The following is a 23521-nucleotide window of genomic DNA, read 5'->3' as shown; positions in this document are numbered from 1 at the left end:
AGGCCTGACTAACTGCACCACGCAGGCGCCCCTGTTCCAGTCTATTTTAAAGATGAGGAGGCTGAGGCCCAGAGTGCATACCTCTCACTTCCCTCAGAGACGACTCTTCAAAGAGAGTTGCCGTGGCGATGGGTGGGTCTGGGGTGGCCCAGCCCAGAAGCTGGCCCTTCGCTCATCCTCTGCCCTCGGGACACGATGCTATCAGGCTGGGCTGCAGCATCCCCTTTTTTTTTTTTTAATTTGGTATTTCTTGGATGTCTTTCAGTGTGAAATGTGAGTCTACATGATCATTGGTAGCAACTGCATACTGTCCCCTTATTTGTACGAATCGTGGTTTTCTCAGCAGGGTCTGTAATGAAGTGCGTTTGTCTCTAGGTTCTATAGTCAGTGCTAAGGTCATGCTCCATAGGTTGGGATACTCAGAGGTCAAGTTAGGGTCATCAGGCAGTGCTTCCTGAGATCCTGAGAGGATACACACGTCAGGGTGACCTTTTCACTTGGGTTCACTCTTCCAGGCTGGTAGAGATCTCTTAACGAAAAATGGCCCAGAGCAGGATGGCGCTGTTACACAGCCTCGGCTAAACCGTGGCTGGCTTTTTATATGGACTTGAATTGCATGCTCACTCCCATGGCAGTGTGTCTGTGAGCTCAGAATCCAGTGCTCTGGGTCTGGGTCCCGCTGCGGAGTGGGCGCTGTTGCTGGAACAATGACGTGCTGTGGTGGGCGAGGGGCCCGCGGAGGCCTGTGCAGGGCGGGCATGCCCAGTTGGGTGCGTCACCAGCCCCAAGTCCGAATTGGGACCCTGCTTCCTACCAGCAGCATGTTGTTTGCAAAATGGCCAAACCTACTTCCTGCCGTTGTCGGGGGCCGGGGGGGGGAAGGGATTAAGGGAGAAGAATGAAGGAGCTTGAAATTTGAGGTGCTGAACGGGTGGGCAGTGTCGGGTTGGGGCCCGCTGTTCCCATTTCCACGCACCGAGAGCAGTGCCGGGGAAGGGCCACGGGGATGTGCAATGAAGAACTGCAGCGGGCCTCTGCTCGCTCGCCTTGCTGTGACGCCTGGCTGGGCTAGCAGTCGCCCCGACAAGGCCTCTCTCGAGGTGTGAACCTCGGTCTGGGTTTGCATGCCCAGGGGCAGCCAGGCACGGGGGCCCCGAGATCTGCCAGAGTCGGGGCAGGAGTGGGCTGTGTCGGAGTGACCGCTCCCCCTTCGGAGCATTCACGGTGGGCATTTGTCACGGCTGCAACATCAGATGTCCTCCACATGGGTTTTGTTGATGTCCTCCCTCCCTGCATTTCCGTGTGCTCGTGGGTTTTCATTGTGAGTGGAGTTGGCATGGGGTCCCTACAGGGGGGCACAGTGGACGGCCATCTCAGGAGGGGAGCGTGTGGTCCACGACAGAAGGGGGCTGTGGGGGGCAGGATCGCCGTGCCACCCGTCCAAGTACCTGCTTCCTTGCGGTCGGATTTTTTTTTTTTTTAAGATTGTTTTAAGTAATCTCTACACCCAGTGTGGGGCTCAAACTCACAACCCCAAAATCAAGAGCCGCACGCTCCACCGACTGAGCCGGCCAGGTGCCCCTCGGTAGGATTTGGTACTCGTTTAATCACAGATCGTTAATCACTTGTGAGATGGTGTCTGGGAGGGGATCCCCTCAGGTAGGACGACTCTGGAGCGAGGGTTGGCAGACGACCTGTCGGGGCCGAGGGGCGGTGCCGCTGAACTCGTGCCGGAGCAGCAGCGGCCTGCGCCAAGCAAATGGACACAGTGGTGTACCAATAAAACTTTATTTGCAGGGACAGGCATGGGCAGCCTGGCAGTAGTTTACCGACCCCCAGCCTGATGCCCGGCCTTTTCCAGTTAAAGAACATCACTAGCCCCAGCTTCTGCCAATCCGAATTGTCTCTTCCAGCGTGTTTCAAGGCTCTCCTGTTAGTGTTGGGATCTGGCAGGTGACAGAAGGGCGGGAGGCAGATTTACTCACACATTTGAGGACATTACACACATCTGATGCTTGGTTCCCCCTCTCGGCCCTCCTCTCTGACCACCGTCAGGGGGCGTTTACAGGAGGCCATCCCAAAAGCACTAGGTCCCTCCCAGAAAGCCCCAGGGAAGCCAACTTACTGTTTGTCTTTATTTCTGAAGGAAATTTCCAGAACTCTTTGCACAGTTCAAGTCCTTCCTGGGGGTGAAAGAGCTGTCATTCGCCCCGCCCATGAGCGACAGATCCGGGGATGGAATAAGCCGGGAAATTGACTACGCGTCTTGCAAGCGCATTGGATCCAGCTACCGAGCGCTCCCCAAAACCTACCAGCAGCCCAAGTGCAGTGGGAGGACGGCCATCTGCAAGGAGGTAGTGCTCCCTGGCGGCTCATGTCAGCTTACGTGGTGCATCACCCCCCACACCGCAAAAACACCCATCACCCCCATGTTTTACATGAAAATGGAGTGTCGGCCCCCTAAATATTGAATAACAGACGGTGCTGGGATGCGGCCAGACAAAATGCCTGAGTTGAGACGGTGGTTCCTTCCCTACTGGTAGCTTTGGCAAGCCGCAGAGCACGTGGCCTTGGCTTTGGCTTTGGCGTTCTCCTCCATTCAGATCTATGTGTATTTCTGCCAGGAGCCTGCTGTGTCCCAGGTTCACTGCCCTTGGTGTCTCTGTTTAGCCTGACCATGGAATACTTTCTCGAGGTTAGTAGACAGGCTGTTACTCTGTTTCCAGAATTCAAGAGTGCTTGCTGATTTCAGGATATATAGTCCAGGGGTCAACAAACTAAAATCTGGCCCTATGCCTGTGTTTGCAAATAAAGTTTTATTGGCACATAGACATGCTCATTCATTTACATAGTGCCTGTGGCTTCTTTATCAGGACAAAGGCAGAGTTCAGTCGTCCTGACAGATGGGCTGGCCCGCAAAACCTAAAATATTTATTATCTAGCCCTTTACAGAGAAAGTTTGCCAACCCCTGAAATAGTACGATTTGTTTACTTGACCAAAGTCCTGTTTTCTCTTAAAACCACTTTAAAATTAAGGTTGCTATTTGTATGAGAAGGTAATTTCCTGTAAAATGCGGATTACGTTACTTGTCTCCATATCTTGTATGCTGGGCGGCATAGTAAATGGTTCTGGCCACCGAGGCCTACCCCCTGGTCATAGCATTTCCTCTTGGTGCAGGTGCTGAATGACACCTGGGTCTCCTTCCCCTCCTGGTCAGAGGACTCCACTTTCGTCAGCTCCAAGAAGACCCCCTACGAAGAGCAGCTGCACCGCTGTGAGGACGAGCGTTTTGAGGTGTGTGTGCTGGTGTTGCTGGGATCAGGGAGGCGTGGGGTGCGAGCGAGCCTGTACCCCCTTCTCCACTTTGTCTTTTTCTCCCTCCTGATCCTCCCTCGCACCCTCCCCAGTCTCCTTTCAAGTATCTGGGATTCCAGCACTTTCCAGCAGGGGGCAGCACCCAAAAGTGTCCCTTTTCTGCCTTGCTGTTTCTTTCGATTTTAAATACACATATTTATTTAAATTTAATTAACTAATTCAAGTTACCTTAATTTTTTTCATTGGAATGCTTATTGAGATCGTTGTATATTTATATGCAGCAAGTGAACCCGGGGACCCTTCTCCCAGCGGTCACAGCTTGTAAAATCGTGGGCACAGTGTCCCAACCAGGAGGTTGGCATTGACTCACCCTGAGATCTTACTCACATCTCCATAGTTGAACTTGTGTTTGTGTGTGTGTGCACGTGTTCGCGTGTGTGTGGTGCGTGTGTGCGCCTGTGCGTGTTCTCCACCACTAAGGCACTCCACCGCTCCCCCACCCCTGGGATCCCTCCTGCCGCCCTTGATGGACCTCCCCACCTCCCTCCCGACCCCTGGCAACCACTCACTTACCCTCCAGCTCTGTCACTTTTTCATAAGTGGAATCACACAGTGTGTTCCTTTGGGGGTTGGCTCCCCATCAGCACGTGCCCTGGAGAGTCTTCCCCAGGGCTGTGAGTACCACGAGTCCTCCCTTATTGCCACTGATGCCCGTGAAGTGGGTCAGCCCGGGGACCGTTTCCCTCAGATGGGTCCACCTGTGTTCTAGCCACTGGATGTTCGTGCGGTGGGAAGGGGCCCACAAGTCTTCTTTAGTGGGCCTCTGGCTTGCACCATTGCCAGGGTCGGACCCCAGCCCCATAACCAGCCGTTCTTGCTCTGGCCCCTGGAGCTGCTTTAGGGCCTCCACGGCCTGGCATCCATCATCCCCCCACCCACCCCCGAGATACAGAAGTTGATCAGTTCTGTCTGCACATCTCTTCTGCCGACCCAGGCCGGTCCCCAGGGCCCCGCTGCCCCCCGACAGCCGGCCCCTGCCTTCCTTTCCATAGTTAGATGTCGTCCTGGAGACCAACCTGGCCACGATCCGCGTGTTGGAAAGTGTGCAGAAGAAGCTCTCGCGGATGGCACCTGAAGACCAGGAGAAGTTCCGGCTGGATGACTGTCTGGGGGGCACGTCGGAGGTGATCCAGCGCCGCGCCATCCACCGCATTTACGGCGACAAGGCTCCAGAGATCATCGAGAGCCTCAAGAAAAACCCCGTCACTGCCGTCCCCGTCGTCCTGAAAAGGTGTCCTCCAGATTCTGGCTGCCCCACCTGCCACAGGCGGTCCCCAGGGAGCTCATTAGTGCTGTTTGTCACCAGTGTGATCGGGAGGGGGTCCCCGGGGCCTCGGGCTGGCTTAGTGCAGTTTCCAGTCTTTCTTCATTGCCTGTTCTACTCCTGAGAGAAAAGCACAACTGAACAATTGTCTGTGTCCTTCTAGAACTTCCCACCATGCACGTAATCCTATCTAAACATGAAAAGTAACTATTTTAAAGCACAAATAGGACCGCCCTAGCTTGTCTTTTACTTAGCAGTACGTTCTGGGACCCTTTTTGTGCTAGTGAACAGGTATTAATTATTAAGTGGCTGCTCTTGACCACATGCTGTGCTCAGCCCTGGGGTTGCAGAGCTGAGCCAGGCTGACATAGTCCCTTCTCGTGGGGCTTGCAGTCAAGCGAGCGAGCCCCGTGGTTGATCCAGCACCTACCCAGAGTGTGGGCAGTGCCATGGCCCGGGGGCAGGGAGGACGTGTTGGGGCAGCGGTATTTTGAGAAACTGTAAAACCAGCCACATTGGTTCTACAGAGCCATTGCTCCCTCCCGTCCTCTTTTCTTCAGCACAGAACCCGTGGCCCAGGCCGGGAGCCGGCTTCCCGAGTTTGGAATGCACTCGGCAGGGCCTGTGGGTGGATGACAGGCTGCCCATGGTGGGTGCCCGGGGTTGTCCCCATGCTGAGCTCCTTTGACCCTGCAGGCTGAAGGCCAAGGAGGAGGAGTGGCGGGAGGCCCAGCAGGGCTTCAACAAGATCTGGCGGGAGCAGTACGAGAAGGCATATCTCAAGTCCCTGGACCATCAGGCCGTAAACTTCAAACAGAACGACACCAAGGCCCTTCGCTCCAAGAGCTTACTCAACGAGATCGAGAGCGTCTATGACGAGGTGAGGCCCTCTGTGCAGGGCTGAGCGGGCAAGGGGTCCCGGCTCCACCTCCAGCTCTCCCAGTCTCAGGCAGGCTGCCGGCTCTCTGTGCCTCTGTTTCCCCAGCATCCCTCTTGCAGGGCTGTGTAGGGGTGGAGGGGATGTTTCTGTGACAGACTAGAATGGGTTCGGGGGGGGATTGTAGCGGTTCCGCCGTGGCTGGCAGGGGACTCTCGCCTCCCCGCTTACCCCCGGGGCCTCGATGGACCTTCCTTCAGGTGACCTCAGCTTTCCTGTCTGCTGCTAGCTGTGTGCCTGGCGCAGGTAGACCCTGAGGAGGACCGTTCCATCTGTCTCATGCTCACAGACCTTACTATGCAGTACCACTGTCCTGGTTTTAGCAGCGATGAAACCGAGGCACGAGAGGTGGCCATTTGCCGAGGCCGGTCACAGGCGACCAGGGCTCTGGGCCCTAGGGCTCTGCCTCTAGCCACTGCCCTGCGCCTTCTTGCCAGCTTTGGCCCAGTCAGGCTCATGGGGCCTTCACCACAGACCTGAGGCAGGGCTGGGGCCAGGCTTCGAGGATTTAGGCATCGAAAAATGCGTGCAGGGAGTGAGCTACTTGCAAGGGCCTGTGATAGGAAGCCCCTTCCCTCCTGCCTCCCTGCCCTGGGCTGCCCTCGGCCCTGCAGGGCCCACCTGCAGCTAGTCAGCTTCCTCACTTGAATCCTCGAGTCGGTGGTCCAGGCCTGAGAGCGCCACCCCCACTCCCCCAAATAGGGTCCGTGGGACATCGTCAGAATGAGAGTTGATGAGGTGACCCGTGAGGCCCACCACAGTCACCGCTGAGTTCCTTCGCTCTTGCCCTAGGGGCCAAGAGGAAAGGACAGGGCACTGTTTGGGGCCAGAGGTCGGCCCACCAGCCTCGTGAGCTCTGCATGTGCAAGCCCTTCATGCATAGGGAGGTTGGCCCCTCGTGGTTGGGTGTTAGCAGAGCACAGTTCTATATTCCGTGGCTCGGAACTTGCCCCAGGGAAAGGACTTGAAAAGATTTTTGAGGGCATCTGTGGCACAAATGAGATCGGGACTCACAAAGCAGTAGCAGAAAGGTCACGCCAGAGCCAGGCACTGGGCACACCAGCTCTCAGGACTCCTCCCTGTGGGGGGAAGGCGGTCTCGGGCTGCGGCAGAATTCAGTGGCACTGGGGGAGCACGACCTCTGGTGGAAAGAGACAGGAGTCGCCCACCCCAGAAAGCCAAGGCCCTGGCCCTGCGCCTGTTGTCTGTAAGTCACTCCTTCCATGGCTGTTCGAGGAGCCCCCTCAGTGCTGTACCCCGGGCTGGTCACTGAGAGGTGAGAGAGACCCGGCCCTGCCCCCGGGAGCTCCCCACCTGCAGGGACGGCATCCACGCTCACTTTTCCGAGAGCCTGGGTGTGTGTCAGCCTCGGTGCCTGGTACCTGGTGCTGGGCATCGGTGCCACCCGGGAGAGTGCGTCGTTGGGCCTGACCTCAGCAGGCAGTTCAAGGCAGTCTGGAGGGAATATGATCATCTATAGGTTCGCAGGAAGCAGTCACGAGCTGGATAAAGACTGAACAGGGGCTGTGGCTTTTCAGGGCCAGGGAGCAGAGCGGCATGTGCAAAGGTCCCGCACACAGCAGGAGGGAGCTCAGCACCCCTGAAGCATTGAAAGAGGCCAGGTGTGGGGGGGCTGCAGGACGACATGCCATGACTGTGGTCCTGTCATGAGCAGTGCAGGAAGGCCTAGGGGGATGTGATAGGGCTGACCATGCTCCTGTAGGTCAAATCACTCTAGACCCAGAGAGGACAGTGGTCGGAGTAGGCTGGGGAACGGGACCAGGCAGGTGGGTGGCGCTGGGCTGCACCCGGACCAGAGTATGATGCCTTTAGAGCCCTGTGGCCCTGGCCCCATCCCCCCCATCTTGGACTTCTCCCAGCTGGTCACTTCCTGCCTAATGGCCCCCTGTCCCCGCAGCACCAGGAGCAGCACTCCGAGGGCCGTAGCGCCCCCTCCAGCGAGCCACACCTCATCTTCGTGTATGAGGACAGGCAGATCCTGGAGGACGCGGCCGCCCTCATCAGCTACTACGTGAAGCGGCAGCCAGCCATCCAGAAGGAGGACCAGGGCACCATCCACCAGCTGGTGCACCAGTTCGTGCCCAGCCTCTTCTTCTCCCAGCAGCTGGACCTGGGCGCGTCCGAGGACTCTGCCGATGAGGGCCGGGGGAGCCCCCAGGGCCAGAGCGCCGACCCCGGTGACCGGAAGAAGCCAGCACTGGGGCCGCAGAGCAGCCCTCCAGAGGAGAAGGGGGCCGTAGGCGAGCCGCCGGCCGCCGAGCAACCGCCACAACAGCACAAGCCCCTGGACGATGTGTACAGCCTCTTCTTTGCCAACAACAACTGGTACTTCTTCCTGCGCCTCCACCAGACCCTGTGCTCCAGGCTGCTGAAGATCTACCGTCAGGCGCAGAAGCAGCTCCTGGAGTACCGGACCGAGAAGGAGCGGGAGAAGCTGCTCTGTGAGGGCCGCCGCGAGAAGGGCAATGACCCCGCCATGGAGCTGCGGCTGAAGCAGCCGAGTAAGGCCTGGGGCCCCCAGGGGTGCTGCACGGGTGCTCCCCTCCCCCCGCCGGGCGGGGACACGGGCGGCTCGTTAGGGCCGGTAGGAGGAAGCCTGTGGCGGGAGGGCCGTGCAAGTGTCTGGCCCTGGGTGATGGCTGTCCCCGCCCCTCAGGTGAGGTGGAGCTGGAGGAGTACTACCCGGCCTTCCTGGACATGGTGCGGAGCCTGCTGGAGGGCAGCATCGACCCCACGCAGTACGAGGACACGCTGCGCGAGATGTTTACCATCCACGCCTACGTGGGCTTCACCATGGACAAGCTGGTGCAGAGCATCGCCAGGCAGGTGAGCGTGCACCGGGCGGCCTCAAGCCCCTCGGGAGAGGCCCTGCCTTCATCCCCAGGGTCAGCACCTTCCTTTTGTTCTTACGGAGGTAGGATTCACATAACACAGAATTCACCAATGTCACGTGAACAGAGCAGTGGCAGTGAGTGGACCACGTTGGTTCATCCACTCGCCTGCGGATGGGCATGTGGTTCGTTGCCACCTTTTGGCGATTGTACAAGGATTCGTTTGATTCCTTGTCCGCACACCTTTCCTGAGGGTAGCGACACGTGAGGAACCACGGCCCGCTCCTCCTGGAGGGAGACTGTCGGCCAGTTACCCGCATCGCTGAGAGTAGCAAAAGAGACAGGACAGCTGAGTGTCCACAAGAGAACATCAGGCACGTGAATCAGCAAAACCCCCGATGAGGCAGATGTGGTCCTGGGACGTAAGTCCTGCTCAGTTACCACCAGAATTGTTGTTGTTCAGCTTGACTTGGTTTCCTGTTTGCCCAGGAAGGCTATTCGCTGGAAAGCAAAAAAGCCAAGGAAAGAATAGTGTCCTGACCCTCCCACCCAGATACGGTTGCTAGAAATGGCATTTCTTTTCAGGCTTTACAAACTTCTCCTTGAGGCAAAAACACCCCCAGAAGCGTGCCCAGATCCGAAGCGTGCAGCTCGGTGGGTCTTCCGGACAGCCTCAGCCCTGCCTCCTTTCAGCCCTCCCCGCGGGCAGGCACCCGCAGCCTGGCCTCTGGCACGGGGACAGCCCCCGATGCCCAGGCCGTTACAGGGCTGGGCATGCGTCCCGGGGCTGGCCATCCAGTCTGCCCCCAGTGGGCCCCCGTTCTGGGGACAGCAGGCTCGTTTGTAGCACCCAGAGGGTTGGACCAGATCGGACGCTCTGATGAATGTTGTGGTTTTTTTTTTTAATTCCCCTTTCCACAAATGTCTCCTGTAAACTCGGGTTTTTTTTGTTTTGTTTTTTTTAAAAAGGAGCTAGAAAAACGGGGGTATTTAGCTGAAGTCCTGGTAGGGGCCAGGACCCCCGCCCCGAGCTCCCCACTTTCCAGCGGGCTGGATGCTCTCGAGGCCCTCCGTGCCTCCGTCGGCAGCCTGCGGGGCCCTGTTGGTGCTCTTTGCCTCTTCTTCCCTGTTTGATTAGCATTTCTTCTTTTCAGTAACAGCGGCCGGTGTTTACTGGGACCTTGCCGTGTGCCAGGCACCGTGTGAGATTGACGTGTGGCCACATGTTGTATTTATTCAACAAAGCAGCGGCGGGGAAGGCCCCGAGTCTGCAGAAGCCTGTCCAGGGCGCCGCTGCCCGGCTGCTTCCCTTACCCCTCTTTTCCTGCACCTGCAGGTTTTAAGTCCATTTGTAGGGATTACAAGACTTAATTGTGTTGATAGCAGAACACTTAGGGGAAATTACCTGCCACGGCACCACCTTGGGATAATCCCCGTCCCCATTTTGGGGACTTCTCCTTCGGTACTTTTTCTGTGCTTTCCTCACGCCCAGGCTGGGCTGGTTTCCCATCTGGTCCGGGGCCGCCTGTCCCCAGCGCAGTGGCTGCCCAGCCCGGCCCGGCGGACCCCGGCCTCCGGGCCCACCTCGTGGACTTGGCGGACCTCCTCCCTGGGCGGCAGCTGTGCCTCACCCCTCCCCGGGGGGCGGCCTGCCGGGCGCCCACTGGCTCTCCCTCCCCGCAGCTGCACCACCTCGTGAGTGATGACGTCTGTCTGAAGGTGGTGGAGCTCTACTTGAACGAGAAGAAGCGGGGTGCCGCGGGGGGGAACCTGTCCTCCCGCTGCGTGCGTGCCGCCAGGGAGACCAGCTACCAGTGGAAGGCCGAGCGGTGCATGGCCGATGAGAACTGCTTCAAGGTAAGGGGGGGCCGCGCTCTGTCCCCCACGAGGCCAGGGCTGCGAGGAGGGGCGCCCACAACGGGGAGGGGGGAGGACCGGCGGCTTTGCTCGGGCGCGGGAAGCGCGCTGGGGCCGGGCCTTGACGTGGCTGCCAGCCTGCCTGATAACCACACACTCTTACTGGGCCCTGGAGGCCGGGGAAGGCAGTCGTAGGCGCCCTTTCAGCCTCGCCTGGACCCTCCCTGTGGCTTCAGCTGCTCGTCCCCCTTCTTCCCTAGGTGATGTTCCTCCAGCGCAAAGGGCAGGTGATCATGACCATCGAGCTTCTAGACACCGAGGAGGCGCAGACAGAGGACCCCGTGGAGGTCCAGGTGAGAACCTCAGCCCCGTGCTCTGCACCTTGAACCCGCCGTCCCACGGGCAGCATTGTGGGCGCCCCTGCCGCAGCCCTGGGCACACACTGGCCAAGCACAGGCTGCCAAATGTGTACCCAGAGAAACCTCACTTGCAGCCCGAACGCTGTCCTTGGAAGCCTGAGGGGGAGCCAGTGGGGGTGTCCCGGGGCAGGAGGCCATGCGAGAGCCGGGCCGCCCTCCCCGCACAACCCTGTTCTGGCTCCTCCCGCCTGCCGCCAACACTGTAAGGCCCCCCTTGGGCCCGCGCTCCGCATGGTCGCTGAGACCCTGGGGCGCATGAGCCTGCGCTCCCCGTGCACAAAGCCCAGAGCCCTGGTCCGCACTCCGGGATGTACGTTCCACCTGGGGTCCTGGGGCCTGTAAGCCCCCAGCCGGCTTCACAGGGTCAGGCCCCCCCCGCCACCACCACAGCCAGCGGGGGGGCTCCCTCACTGCATCCTTTCCTGCGTGCTTTGGGGGTCTGCACATCCTGCCCCTTCTGGAAGTTTCCAGCAAATGTGGTTTGGTTAGGCTTGAGTCTGGAGGAGCCTCTGGCTTTTAGAGGGTGGCGAGCAGATGAAGCGTCACCGGACACTGCAGGCCGTGCCCACCCCAGCCCCAGGCGGCCCCTGCAAGCCCTGCCTTCTGCTCATCCCCAACTCCTCCCTGGCCTTGCCCTACTGCATGTGTCTTGATGTCATTCCTGCTCCCCAGACCCGGCGCTCCTCTGTGTGAGGGCCCGGTTCCCCGTGTGAGCTTGTATGTGACGGACAGAGAGGATGGGACATGGCCGGGATTTATCCACGTGAGCATGAAGTGCCACAGCTGTTGAACTCATGGCTCTAGACGAGTGCTCCATCTAGAGCCGCCGTCTGGTGGCTTCCGTCTTGAGTCCGCTCCTCACTAGCTGCCATCCTCCTAATGCTTTGAGGGGTGGGGATGAAAACACAGGCCTGCCTCCCTCTGGCCCCACAGCATCTGGCTCGGTACGTGGAGCAGTACGTGGGGACCGAGGGGGCGTCCAGCTCGCCCACCGAGGGCTTCCTCCTGAAGCCCGTGTTCCTGCAGAGGTAAGAGGACCCGCAGATGCTCTTCCTTCCCCGTGGGCCCAGGGAGGCCCCTCCCGCCGCGGGCAGCACCGGGCCCTGCCTGGGTTTCACGTGTTGCTGGTGGGAGGGGTTGGGTGGTGGTTTCTACTGCTTCCGTTTGCATTTCTCCAACCCCGGGGAAGTCGGATGCCTTCCCAATGCTTAAGTGCCCGGAGGATTTCCCAGTCTGCAGATCCTCCTCTCACCCCCAGGAACCTCAAGAAGTTCCGCAGGTGGCAGTGTGAGCAGGTGCGTGCCCTGCGTGGCGAGGCCAAGAGCTCCTGGAAGCGGCTGGTCGGGGTGGAGAGCGCCTGCAACGTGGACTGCCGCTTCAAGCTGAGCACCCACAAGATGATGTTCATCGTCAACTCTGAGGACTACATGTACCGCCGCGGGACCCTCTGCCGGGCCAAGCAGGTGCCCCTACCCGCCCACGGCCGTCTGGGAGGGGTGCGCCCCGGGCTCCGGCCCACGGCCGTCTGGGAGGGGTGCTCCCCTGGGCTCTGGCCCACGGCTGTCTGGGAGGGGTGCGCCCCTGGGCTCTGGGCTCCGGCCCACGGCCGTCTGGGAGGGGTGCGCCCCTGGGCTCCGGGCTCCGGCCCACGGCCGTCTGGGAGGGGTGCGCCCCTGGGCTCCGGGCTCCGGCCCACGGCCGTCTGGGAGGGGGGCGCCCCCGAGCTCCGGGCCCCAGCCGTCTGGGGCCGCCCTGACTCTGCACCCCTGCCCCCCCCCACAGGTACAGCCCCTGGTCCTGCTGCGCCACCACCAGCACTTCGAGGAGTGGCACGGCCGCTGGCTGGAGGACAACGTGACGGTGGAGGCGGCCGGCCTGGTGCAGGACTGGCTGATGGGCGAGGAGGACGAGGACATGGTGCCCTGCAAGACGCTCTGCGAGACCGCGCACGTGCACGGGCTGCCGGTGACCCGCTACCGAGTGCAGTACAGCCGCCGCCCGGCCTCGCCCTGACTCCGTCCGCGGCCGCCTCGGCCCGGAGCTGCACCGGGCGGTCTCACGAACAGCCTGAGGGGAGCGGAGCGGCCCCCAGCCTTGCTGCTCCAGGCCGCGAGCGCCCGACAGCGGTGGGGTTGTGCTGGCCTGTGGCCCCGTGCTGCCATCCCTTTCGGCTTCCCTGCTTCCTTTGGGCCCGTCCTGTGCCAAACCTGAGTCCTTCCTGCCCTTGAACTCGGGGGGCTCGCTCCTGCTGGAAGGGGGAGGATCCACACGCGAGCCAAGGAGCAAGTGATTGCCTTTATGCACCTGCTGGGCCGCTTCCGTCACACGTGCCAAATCCCCAGGCGGGGGCACCACCGGTCCTTTTGTGCATACGGTGTCTGGAAAAGTCCGTGATAAACCGTGCGGGGGCGTGTGTTGGGGTTCAAGAGACCCCAACATCGAAGGAGTCGGGCTGGGGTGGAGCTGCTTGAAAAGCGCGTCCTTCCTGAATGGTTCTGAAAGCTTCCAGAAACTTCCCGAGCTGGGCCGTGCCTGCATCTGGTAGTCGGGGCCCGGGCTAGGCCCAGCTGATGCTTGGGGTCCTTGGTCGCTTGGAAAGCAGGAGGAGCCCTTTCAGCCAAACTGTTGAGATTCTGCTTTGTCAAGATGTAAGGTGGGTGGGCAGCACCAGAACTGTCGAGAAGACCCCACTCTGGAAAAAATGAGACTCCTAACCCTGTATTGAGCTGGCAGCCGCACTCGGAGCTCTCAAAGGGAGGGGGCTCAGCCCGAGACTCCCGCTGAGCTCCAGCGGCCCCACACTGGGAGGGCCCAGCAGTGCGGCCGTGTACCTAAGAAGGACATTCTAGAAAAATACATATATATGCACACACATATTTATTTGTAAGCTCTCTTAGTGGTTGCAACTTCTGCAACAGCCAAGTCCCACGGTTCCTTGGGCAGTGAGAGCCTTCTTCGTGGGACTCTGCAGACCTGCCCTTGACATTGCCCTTCCTACAGCCACCACCTGGACGAGGTATGGGTGTGAGGGGCTGAGGCAACTGTCCTACAGAGGTGTGCAAGGTTTTCTGCGCCAAGAATGCCAAGCAGTTCAGGCCGGGGACCAGGTCTTTAGAATACTTGCACCCTGAGAAGCCCTGGCCGGGCTCCTGGCACCATCAGAAGGGGATCGACCAACAGCGGGGCCCAGAACCATCCCCATGTGCAGCCTCCCTTCTGCCCAGCGGCAGCCCTCACCCTCCCAAAACTGAGCTGTGCCAAATCCGCGGTTCTGGGAAGTGGAGACATGTTTCTAGAAGTTTTCTAGGAGTTACCTGTGGAACTCAAGGTTTGCAAAGCCTTTGACTCGGAGTCTGGGCGATTCCAGGGCCAGTGTGCCCCGCCCAGGGTCTCCTAGCCCGTGTTTGCTCAAGTCTACCAGGCACTTTGTCCACATCCTTGTTTTGTAAGAAGGGAACTTACCAGAATTCCTGAACCAGAACCTCCCGGCGCCATCCTTGGGAGCCCGTGGCCCCTTCCGTGCCTCCGTGTGGGTCTGGGGTGCGGGCCACACCCTGCCGAGCCCCGCCCTGCATGCTTCTAGGGAGCGTCTCTTCTGTTTTTGAAGAATTTCTGTTCTGGGGCTTGTACTTCCTTTGCAGCTGTTTTGAATGTAGTTTTCCTTTTCTATTTATTTGCACATTAAAGTTAAAAATTAAATATTGACCTAACTCCATGAGGTCCTCTCTGTCCTTGCTTGTCGGCGAATCCCCATCTGCTCCTGCGCCCCTGGGGTTCCCAGACCCCAAGTGCCGCCCCCTTGTGGCCACCCCATGCTTCTGCAGGAGGGTCCTGTTCCCCGCCCCCCAGGGTGTCGCCCCACCCACAGGCTTTTCTGGAATGTATTCCCAACTCAGTTTTTATTTTCAGTAGAAAGGAGAGGTGTTTCCTTTGAGTGTTGTGCGTGGGAAACCCAATTTAAAGACTGGTGTTGGCTCTGAGCTTGCTCCGCCTGCCCAGCGCCGTGTCTTTCCCTCCCCCACCCCACAAAGCCACCCTCCCTCCGTGCTCTATGGTCCCTGCTCCCAGCTGGGCCCCCCCTTCCTCTCAGCACACCTCTTGTGACTTCGTCATCACCCCTTCTGAACTCACCTGGGCCTGCTCCCATCTGGCCCCGCCTCCAAGGAAGTGGGAGACCACAGCTGCTCTTAGGGTCCTCTTAGCGGATACCCCTTGAAGCTCCTGGCTGGCCTTTCCCCCCACTTCCCCCCCCAGTGCCCACCGCCAGGCCTCACCAGTCAGGTCCCTGAGCTGAGACTGCACTGCCCACGGGGCCTGTCCTCTCCCAGGTGCGGTCCTCCATCTCCCGAATGGCCCTTGCTGCCTTCCGGGGAACTCCTCGTCCATGTGCACCCCACACACAATGTCCCCCGGTGCTGCACACCTCCCCCTCCGGAGAGTCGGGGCTCCCGGGGAGTTTGGTGAATGAGGCTCAGTGCTGTCCCAGATTCCTCCTTGCCTCAAGCCCACGTCGAGGATGGGTCCCAGGGCCCTGTGTGCCCACGGACTGGCCTTCCGGTTGGAAGCGCTGGGAGGGGTGTCCTGGGGTGTGGGTCCTGGCCGCTGCAGCCTCTGGGAAGGGCACGGGAAAGGGCACCGGGTCCCCGGAGTGGGCGGGGCCTATGGCTGTAATCAGGTCGCTGGAGGAGAAACTGGAGGGAGGGTCTCCTGCTGGCCCTGTTGGGAAGGGGGAGTGGCCAGTGCGGGTGAGGACCCGGCCCTGTGGACACCCAGCCTGCAGCCTGGTGAGGCGCTGAGCAGGGGACCAGCCTGCGGGGCCCGGACTCCTCACCCACGGAGGCACCAGATCCTAAGGGCCTGTCGTTCCAAGCCACCGCGTCTGCAGCCCTGGATTGCACCGCAGTGAAGAACAGGCCTGATAAATAAAGCAGCCCTCCATCCTCACCGCTGCGCCCCTCTCTTCCTCCCTCCTTCAAGTCTGGGGAGGGGCCGAGCAGCAGGACCAGGTAGGCGGCCCTCCCCTCCCCAGGGTGGTAGAGGGAGCAGGTATGTGATGCCTGGGGAGGTGGCGGGGGGGGGGGGGGCTTTCCAGTGGGGTCTGATGCACATTTATTCTGTTATTATTTCTCTCCTCTTATTCTGTTATACCTTTTGCAAGGTATAAGCCACGCTTTACCCCTGATGTCCTGGCTGAGAAGGAGGCCGATTGTTCTGAACAACAAGTTGACCTCAAGGCAGTCTCAGGAGGGGGGGTGGGGACTGGGGTAGGTAGGACCTCCCAGTAGGAGGCTGAGGGCCGGAGGTGTGGGGTGAGATCTGAACGCCCCCAGCACCTCCACAACCACGGTTGCTGGAAGGTTGCCCGAGGGCTTCCAGTGCCTTGTCCGAGCTCCAGCGCGTGGCCCGATGGAGCAGCTGGGACTGAGGTCCCTGGGAGGAGACACAGGGCATCTGGGATTGGCAGAGCCAGACCTCAAAGCCGGCCGGGGTCAGAGCACCCTCCTCTCGGCCGGAAGTGGGTTACTGTCCCTGCCCACAGGCTGAGGCCCGGTCCGGGAATAAGGGGAAATGGAGGCATAGTGGTGGGTGCCCATCTGCCTTCAGAGTACAACAGAAAGAAATCACAATCTCCCACCAAGACGGTTCCCCGAGAGGCATCACGTTGGAAGGACTCGTGGAGTCTCTAACTGGTGCCCTGAGCTCCATCTAACACTGGAGACAGTGAGGTGGGCCAGGAGGGGCTCCGGGGGCTCCTGGGGGTTCAGGTGGGGCTGCAAGCTGAAGGAATCCAGCACTAGCTGCTGACGCGGATCTGATTACCCTTCCCCCCCACACACTATTTTAAATAAGTTTTTAATTGTGTTAAAATACACATAAAATTCAGCCATTCTAAGTATCCAGTTCAGTGGCTTTAAGTACCTTCACATGGTTGTGTGGCCATCCCCCCCTCCATCCCCGGGACTAGTCATCTTCCAAACTGCAACTCTGTCCCCATGAAACACGGACTCCCGACCCCCACGCCCAGCCTCTGGAGCCCACCATCTCCTTCCTGTTCCTGAGAACCTGACCCCTGGAGGGACTTCATCTTCCTGCGATCATATAGCTTTGATGCTTTTGTGACTGGCTTATCTCACTCCGCATAATGTCCTCAAGCCTCATCCATGTTGTGGAAGAGCTTGTATCAGATTTTCCCTCCTTTTTAAAGCTACTATTCTACCATTTTAAAAAATGTGAGTTTTGGGTACACCTGGATGGTTTAGTCGGTTAAGCGTCCGACTCTCGGTCTCAGCTCAGGTCTTGATGTCCGGGTGGTGAGTTCAAGCCCTGCGTTGGGCTCCATGCTGGGCATGGAGCTAAATAAATAAATAAATAAATAAATGTGAGTTTTTATGGAAAGTGACAGATGATATAGAAAATTCCAACAGTACAAAAAAAACCACACGGAGAAAAGTAGGCACCTAAGTCCCTCTCCCCAAAGCAGCTGCCCCCCAGCGTCCTCCAGAAAGTGCCTCACCATGGTGGGTCTCCCTGCACCTCCTGTGTTGGGGTCCCCCCACCCCGGCTGGCACAGGGTGGTTTCTGGGGCTGTTGATCGGCATCCCCGCCTCTGTGCAGCGGGGAATACCCCTGTGTGGGCGAGTTCCTGTGTGCGCGTGCCTGCCATCGATTCCCAGACACGGGACTCCTGAGTCAAACCACCCTCCTTGGGGGGCTCCAGTCCACCCTGCCCCAGAGTCGCCCAGCTGCCAGCCCCCCAGCCTCCCGTGCACAGGTTCCCTGCTCCGCTCCTGGAGGGCAGGAGGGGATCCTCATCTGGGTTCCCCTGTGCGCTGAGCGTGACCTTGGCCACGAACTGCCAAGAGACATAGGCGTGGCTGAATTTGTCACTGGTGCCGGTGGAAACAGTCTGGAAATGGGGGAGACTCCTGGCTAGGACCCTGTCCCAGCCGGAACTCTCTAGGCCTTAGTCCCCCACCCAGGGCTGGGGGCAGGGACCTCGGCATCTCACCCTCAGCTGCACTGACTCTGTCCAGGACTGCTTGGTCACTTCCTGGCTGGTCTCTGTGACCTCAAGTGTGTGGCTAGATTAAGGCTCCCAGACCAGGACATGGCCATATTGCTCCCCTTCTCCCATCCCTAGTTCATTTCTTCTTCCCTGACCCCCCCACCAACCCCTCAGGGTCCCCTTGCTCTCAGACCGCCCCCTCCCCCACCGCCACCATGGCCCAACCCTGACCACACTGGTCAAGAACCCCCATGCAGAGCTTCCCCAGGGCAGGATGGTCGAGGCCTCTCCCCCGGAGGGCAACAGAGGGGATTGTGTGCGGAAGAGAGAAGGCAGAGAAGGCGTACCCTCCCCCCTGAGCCCCTCTGTGTTTTTTCAGCTGCACAGTAGGCCCCGTCTGAGTGCAGGGTCGTGGAGGGGCCAGAGGAGGGTGGGTGGCTCAGGGGCCCTCCGTCCCGGGCTGGCCTAACCACCACTCTCAGGCTGAGGTATGGCCATGACCATTCCCAAGAGCCCCAGGGGGAGGATGGAGCCAGGACGGGAGCAGAAGGGGCTCTTGGGCCCGAAGGGGGCCGAAGCTGGGCTCCTCTCTGCTCCCCAGGGTAGCACGTGGTCAGCATTGGGGGTCAGGGCCGAGGACCAAGACCTCCTCAGATACCCCAGTCTCACCAAGTGCCTTCCCGTCTCTGCACCTCACTTTGGGCCTGCCTGCCCAGGGGAGCGGGCTGGGGCATGAGTGAAGAGGCAACAAGGCAGGCAGCCCCCACGGAGGACCTGGGGTGCTCGGAGAGGGGGACAATCGCTCACGTGCTCTGGTCTGTGACCTGGCGAGGCAGGGCTGTGGTCCAGCCAGCCACAGGCAGGAGGTGGGGAGAAGTTTCAGGAAGGGCCAAGAGCCCCTGAGTTCGTGACCCGGCGGGCTGTCATGGGAACGGGGCTGCAGACAGGACTGGACAGCAGGAAGTAGCCACTTGGCCCATAGAGGCTTCCTGGGCTGAACGGGGGCTGAGGGCGGGGAGTGCAGCCTGGAACCTCCTCCCGCATCCTGCTGGCCCCGCACCTGCCCGCCCCCGCGTGTGGAACTGACTGACGCTAGCCCCCAGGCCTCCTCAGGCCACACTGCGGGCCTGCCGCGGGCTTGTGGGGGCAGGGGCTGCTTTATCTCACGGGCCCTGTCCGCTCCTCCACTGGCGCTCAGGAAGCTGGGGGTGGGGGGTCAGCCAGGCAGGAAGCCTGAGGTCAGCGGCCGCAGCCCAGAGCAGCCGGCGCCCAGCCCTGGCAGCATGTGGGTCCTCGTGCTGCTGTGGCCCGTGGTGCTGGGGTTCGGCCTGGAAGATGACAGCCAGAACACCCTCACCTACGACGAGATGGGGAGCGCGGGGGGAGGTAATGGTGAGTGACCTTGGGCCCTGTCTTGGGCCTGGGGGGGAGGCCCAGTAGAGTTGATGAGTGGGAGACAGGGAATTGGGGAGGGGGGTCCTCCAGCTCAGCCCGGAGCCCACGGGGCTGGGGGTGTCTGTGTCCAGCTCTGACCCACCAAGCGGGGGGCTCCTGAGAGCCGGGGCCTGGACTGTACAGCGCCCCGCCCCCCCCCCCCCCCCCCCGCCGCCGCACCGGGAGCGGCACCGGCGGGGGCTGGGGGGGGGGGAGGTGGGGGTGACGCCTGGACTCTCAACACCTCTATCCCCTTTCCCCCAGATGGCACACTGGGGCCCTCGAGCGGGCCCCAGGAGGAGACCCCTCACTCACCCCACCCGCGCAGCTTCCCCGGCCAGCTCCAGGCCAACGGCAGCAACATCCTGGAGCTCCCAGACAGCTCTCGGGCCCTGCTGCTGGGCTGGGTGTCCACGAGGCTGGTGCCCGCGCTCTACGGGCTGACCCTGCTGGTCGGGCTGCCCGCCAACGGCCTGGCGCTCTGGGTGCTGGCCACCCGGGTGCCGCGGCTGCCCTCCACCTTGCTGCTCATGAACCTGGCGGCCGCCGACCTCCTGCTGGCCCTGACGCTGCCGCTGCGCATCGCCTACCACCTGCAGGACCAGCACTGGCCGTTCGGCGAGGCCGCCTGCCGCGCCACCACGGCCGCCCTCTACGGCCACATGTACGGCTCCGTGCTGCTGCTGGCCGCCGTCAGCCTGGACCGCTACCTCGGCGTGGTGCACCCGCTCCGGGCCCTCAGCCTGCGCGGAGGGCGCCTGGCCGCCGGGCTCTGTGCCGCGGCCTGGTTGGTGGCCGGCGCCCTGGCGCTGCCCCTGGCGCTGCAGCCGCAGACCTTCCGCTTGTCGCACTCGGACCACGTGCTGTGCCACGACGCGCTGCCCGTGGGCGCCCAGGCCTCCTACTGGCGGCCCGCCTTCCTCTGCTTGGCCGTGCTCGGCTGCTTCCTGCCGCTGCTCGTCATGCTGCTGAGCTACGGGGCCACCCTGGGCGCGCTGGCGGCCGGCGGCCCGCGCTACGGCCACGCGCTGCGGCTCACCGCGCTCGTGCTGGCCTCGGCCGTGGCCTTCTTCGTGCCCAGCAACGTCCTGCTGCTGCTGCACTACTCGGACCCGCGCCCGGACGCCTGGGGCGACCTGTACGCCGCCTACGTGCCCAGCCTGGCGCTCAGCACCCTCAACAGCTGCGTGGACCCCTTCATCTACTACTACGTGTCTGTGGAGTTCAGGGACAAGGTGCGGGAGGGGCTGCTCTGCGTGGCTCGGGGCGCCTCCGCAGCCTCCAGGGAGGGGGGCGCCCAGGGCACCCGCACCCGGTCCACCTCCCTCGTGTGACGGCCCCCCCGGAAGGCGGGGCAGGTGGACCGGGCGCCGTGCGGGCTCGAGCGGGGCCCCCTCCCGATTCATGTGTACCGGGAACCCCTGAATGTGAGCTCATCTGGAAATAGGGCCTTTGCAGGTGTTATTAAAATTCAGTCACCTGGCGTAGGGGAAGCCCTAAATCTGCTGTGACCAGTGTCCTTATTAGGAGAGGCCCACGTACACACAGGGGAAGAGGCCATCTGATCACGAAGGCAGACACTGGGGTGAGCAGGACGACCGCTAGCAGCCACCAGAAGCCGGGACGGCAGCCTGAGACGCCCTCCCTCGGAGCCCCCCCAGAGAAGTGGACCCTGCCCACACCCTGATCTCAAGCTTCTGGCCTCCAGAACGGTCAGAGAATAAATTTCTGTTGTTTTAAGTCACCTGTTTTGTGGTTTTTGGTTAGAGCAGCACCAAAAAATGAATATAGGGGTTAAATGCATATTCCCAGGCCCAGCCAGCTCCCTCACGTCCAAGGTGGGGCGGAGGCAAGGCTGATGCTGCCGTGGACCCGCTCCAGGACCCACTCCTAGGAGGAGGCTCGGGCCGCCGGCCCCCTCATGGCCCAGGCAGCCAGGAAGGCTGGTTGGCAGTCCTCCTTCCCCAAAGCCCAGCGTCTAGCTCTGGGATGGGCTCCGGGGTTTGGGGCGTCTCCTGGACAATCACTGTGGAGGCTGTCATTCTGCTCCCCAGAGCCCGGTGCGCCCTGTCATTGGGACCCACAGGACTGTCACCTTCTGTCACCCTGGAGGCAGGACGGTACCTCTTCCCCTTAACCCAAGGTCTGACTCTTCTTGATGTTAACGTCCCCCACCACCCCAGGACCAGGTGGGTGGGCAACTGGAGGGTGGACAGGTGGGCCCGGGCAGGGGCTACAGCCTTGCGACCCCCACCCCAAGCTGTTTACTCCGGAGTCTGAGCCGTTCTGAATGGAGTGGGGGGGTGTATCGCAAGGGGTGGGGGCAGCATGGGGCACTTTGGAGCCACGGAGACGTCAACTGTGGGAGGCTCTCCCAAGGTAGAGGGGAGTGGGGGCCATTCCTGGGCTCCCCATCAGGGTCCGTATGTGTCTGGTCTAGAGAAAAATGAGCCAGTGGGTGGGCAGCCCCAGGACACACGCACGTGCCCGTGAGCCTGGAGAAATGTAAGACCAGCGAAATGTACCCATGTCAGTAGCCTGGTTGATGATGTAGGAGTTTTCCAAGATGTTACCGCCGGGGCGAGGGGGCGGGGAGGCTGGGTGGACGGTAGACCTCTCTGTACCGGCAGAATTTCTTACAAATGCACGGGAATCTATCATTAGGTTGGGGTGCAGGTGTTCGAAACGCTCCTCCCCGCCCGGCCCTGAAAGGCTGAGCCGGAGACTAGGGAACAGAGGTGCTGGGGGGCCTGACGGGAGCTGGGCCTCCAGCCCTCAGTGCTGCCCCCCCACCCAGGCCAAAGCCTGTCTGTGACTCTGGAAAGGAGCTTTTATTATGGGAGTGGCCTCCACAGGGAGCGGGGGCTGGTGGGGATGAGGGGCGCGGGAAATGGCCGGGGACCCACTGGCTGGGCAGCGCCTTCAGGGTCTCTGTGCTGTCCCCGCTGGAGGTCAGAGACGAGCAGCTCTGGCCACCATAAATACCACTGCACAGGGGAGCAGACAGGCCATGCCCGCGAGGGACCAGAAACAGGTGTGCCCTGAGGGTCACAAAGAGGAATGGGACCACAGCTGGAGGGTCCCCCGAGGGAGGCAGGGCTGGTTGCGGGGCTGGGGCTCCCCTGCCAGGAAGCTGGGAGAAGGCAGTCCCCATATGGCTTTCCCTGAGGGCCTGGCCCTGTCGGCACCAAACATTTGGGGACCCCTGGGGTGAGACAAGATGGGGGTGTGTGGGGACTGTGACAGTTATGGGACAATTCGAGGTCTAGGTCCAGGGGTTCGGCAGCCCAGGTGCCCCAAAGAGGGCCCAAGCTTTGCATTTTGGAGAAAGGCGGCCTGTTTCATTTTGAAGTTGGTGATGAGGGGATGGATGCTTATCTATGTCCCTGATTTGGCTAAATGTCATCATGTCTCCTCCGACAGAGGCCTTTGGCCACAGGTCCTTCCCAGGAGCATCCCCTCTCCTGGAGCGGGAGCTGCTCTGGCCCGAGGAGGGGGTCCCCAGCCCCAGGTGCAGCTGGGGAAGTGGGGGGATCAAGGCCGACCCTCCTGTTGAGGGAGGGCTGGGAGGAGGCCCGTCATCCATCGAGGCAGGTCTCTGCGTTCTGTGTATCAGGTTCATTTAGAGGCTGGGTTGTGGTCACCTGGGGCGGGGTCCGCCAGCCCACCAGAGAGTTAAGGGAACTCTCCCATCAGTGGCCCTCTTCCGGTGGTGCCGACAGGGACAGGACGCAGCCAGATCAAGTCCTCCTGCTCGGAGCGTTAGGAAGAGAAGCCACTCTGACTGAAGAGAGAAAAAAAGAAAGCCACAGTGTGGGCTGCCCGGCCTTCGGGGGCCGGCGTGCCTTTTGCTGAACCCGCCTCCACGTCGTGGCTCAGCCTGGCTGCCTCTGCCCATTGGGGCAGGTGCATCCCCCCTGGAGAAGACCCTCAGGACCCTGCCCACCCCCACCGGGTCACGGTGATGGGACAGGTTGTTCACTTCTGGTCCACACAACAACGTGGGTGGATGGCAAGGGAACTCCGCTAAGTGAGAAAAGCCGATCTCAAGAGGATTCCTGTTTACACAGCATTCCCGGAACGACAGACTCTCCGGGTGGGGGTGGCTATAAAAGGGCAGCTCTTGTGTATCTTGCCTACGGTGGTGATGACACAAAGCTACCGGTGGGGGAAAACGGCAGACTCAGATGCGACAGTGGTGAAATGAACAAGTAAGCTGCAAAGTTTAAGGATGTATATTGTAATCCCCCGGGGCTGAATCAAAATGGAATCCTAAAAAAAATATTCCATACGTGCAAAAGGAGGCACATGGAGGACAAAACAGAACAAATACTGAAACAATAGCCATAAGCCCAGCTCTACCAATAATTATCTTA

At 60.8% G+C, this 23521-nt stretch overlaps 3 protein-coding genes across 4 annotated transcripts in view; 2 read left to right on the top strand and 1 right to left on the bottom strand.

The window, feature by feature from the left end:
• Positions 1-14420, top strand: part of SIN3B (SIN3 transcription regulator family member B) — a 35597-nt gene extending 21177 nt beyond the window's left edge. The window contains exons 1-12 of one of the 2 annotated variants that reach the window (XM_078054070.1): positions 2215-2354; positions 2625-2695; positions 3179-3295; positions 4369-4607; positions 5337-5520; positions 7496-8099; positions 8255-8424; positions 10113-10286; positions 10547-10639; positions 11639-11733; positions 11964-12168; positions 12488-14420. In XM_078054070.1, the coding sequence (XP_077910196.1) occupies positions 2678-2695; positions 3179-3295; positions 4369-4607; positions 5337-5520; positions 7496-8099; positions 8255-8424; positions 10113-10286; positions 10547-10639; positions 11639-11733; positions 11964-12168; positions 12488-12718 (2130 nt within the window). In that variant the 5' untranslated portion in view covers positions 2215-2354; positions 2625-2677 and the 3' untranslated portion in view covers positions 12719-14420. Of the gene's footprint in view, positions 1-2146; positions 2355-2624; positions 2696-3178; positions 3296-4368; positions 4608-5336; positions 5521-7495; positions 8100-8254; positions 8425-10112; positions 10287-10546; positions 10640-11638; positions 11734-11963; positions 12169-12487 lie in introns of those variants that run through there. The other variant, XM_036095404.2, reaches the window with a different exon arrangement.
• Positions 14421-18985: 4565 nt separating this feature from the next.
• Positions 18986-20889, top strand: F2RL3 (F2R like thrombin or trypsin receptor 3). The gene is made up of 2 exons (XM_036095339.2): positions 18986-19103; positions 19410-20889. Exons 1-2 carry the CDS (start codon positions 18995-18997, stop codon positions 20477-20479), a joined length of 1179 nt encoding a protein of 392 aa, XP_035951232.1. The 5' UTR covers positions 18986-18994; the 3' UTR covers positions 20480-20889.
• Positions 20890-21957: 1068 nt separating this feature from the next.
• CPAMD8 (C3 and PZP like alpha-2-macroglobulin domain containing 8) overlaps positions 21958-23521 on the bottom strand; it is a 74911-nt gene continuing 73347 nt past the window's right edge. Inside the window, exon 42 of the mRNA XM_036095335.2 lies at positions 21958-22929. Within this exon, the coding sequence (XP_035951228.2) occupies positions 22908-22929 (22 nt within the window). The 3' untranslated portion in view covers positions 21958-22907. The remainder of the gene's footprint in view (positions 22930-23521) is intronic.

The sequence above is a fragment of the Halichoerus grypus genome, chromosome 1, assembly GCF_964656455.1.
Source record: "Halichoerus grypus chromosome 1, mHalGry1.hap1.1, whole genome shotgun sequence".
Taxonomy (NCBI): Eukaryota; Metazoa; Chordata; class Mammalia; order Carnivora; family Phocidae; genus Halichoerus; species Halichoerus grypus.
This window is presented reverse-complemented; position numbering and strand designations above follow the sequence as displayed.

Coding starts and splice junctions, on each gene's coding strand:
- F2RL3 (XM_036095339.2), top strand. CDS start 18,995: ATGTGGGTCCTCGTGCTGCTGTGGCCCGTGGTGCTGGGGTTCGGCCTG. Junction 19,104..19,409: donor GAGCGCGGGGGGAGGTAATG/GTGAGTGACCTT, acceptor CCTTTCCCCCAG/ATGGCACACTGGGGCCCTCG.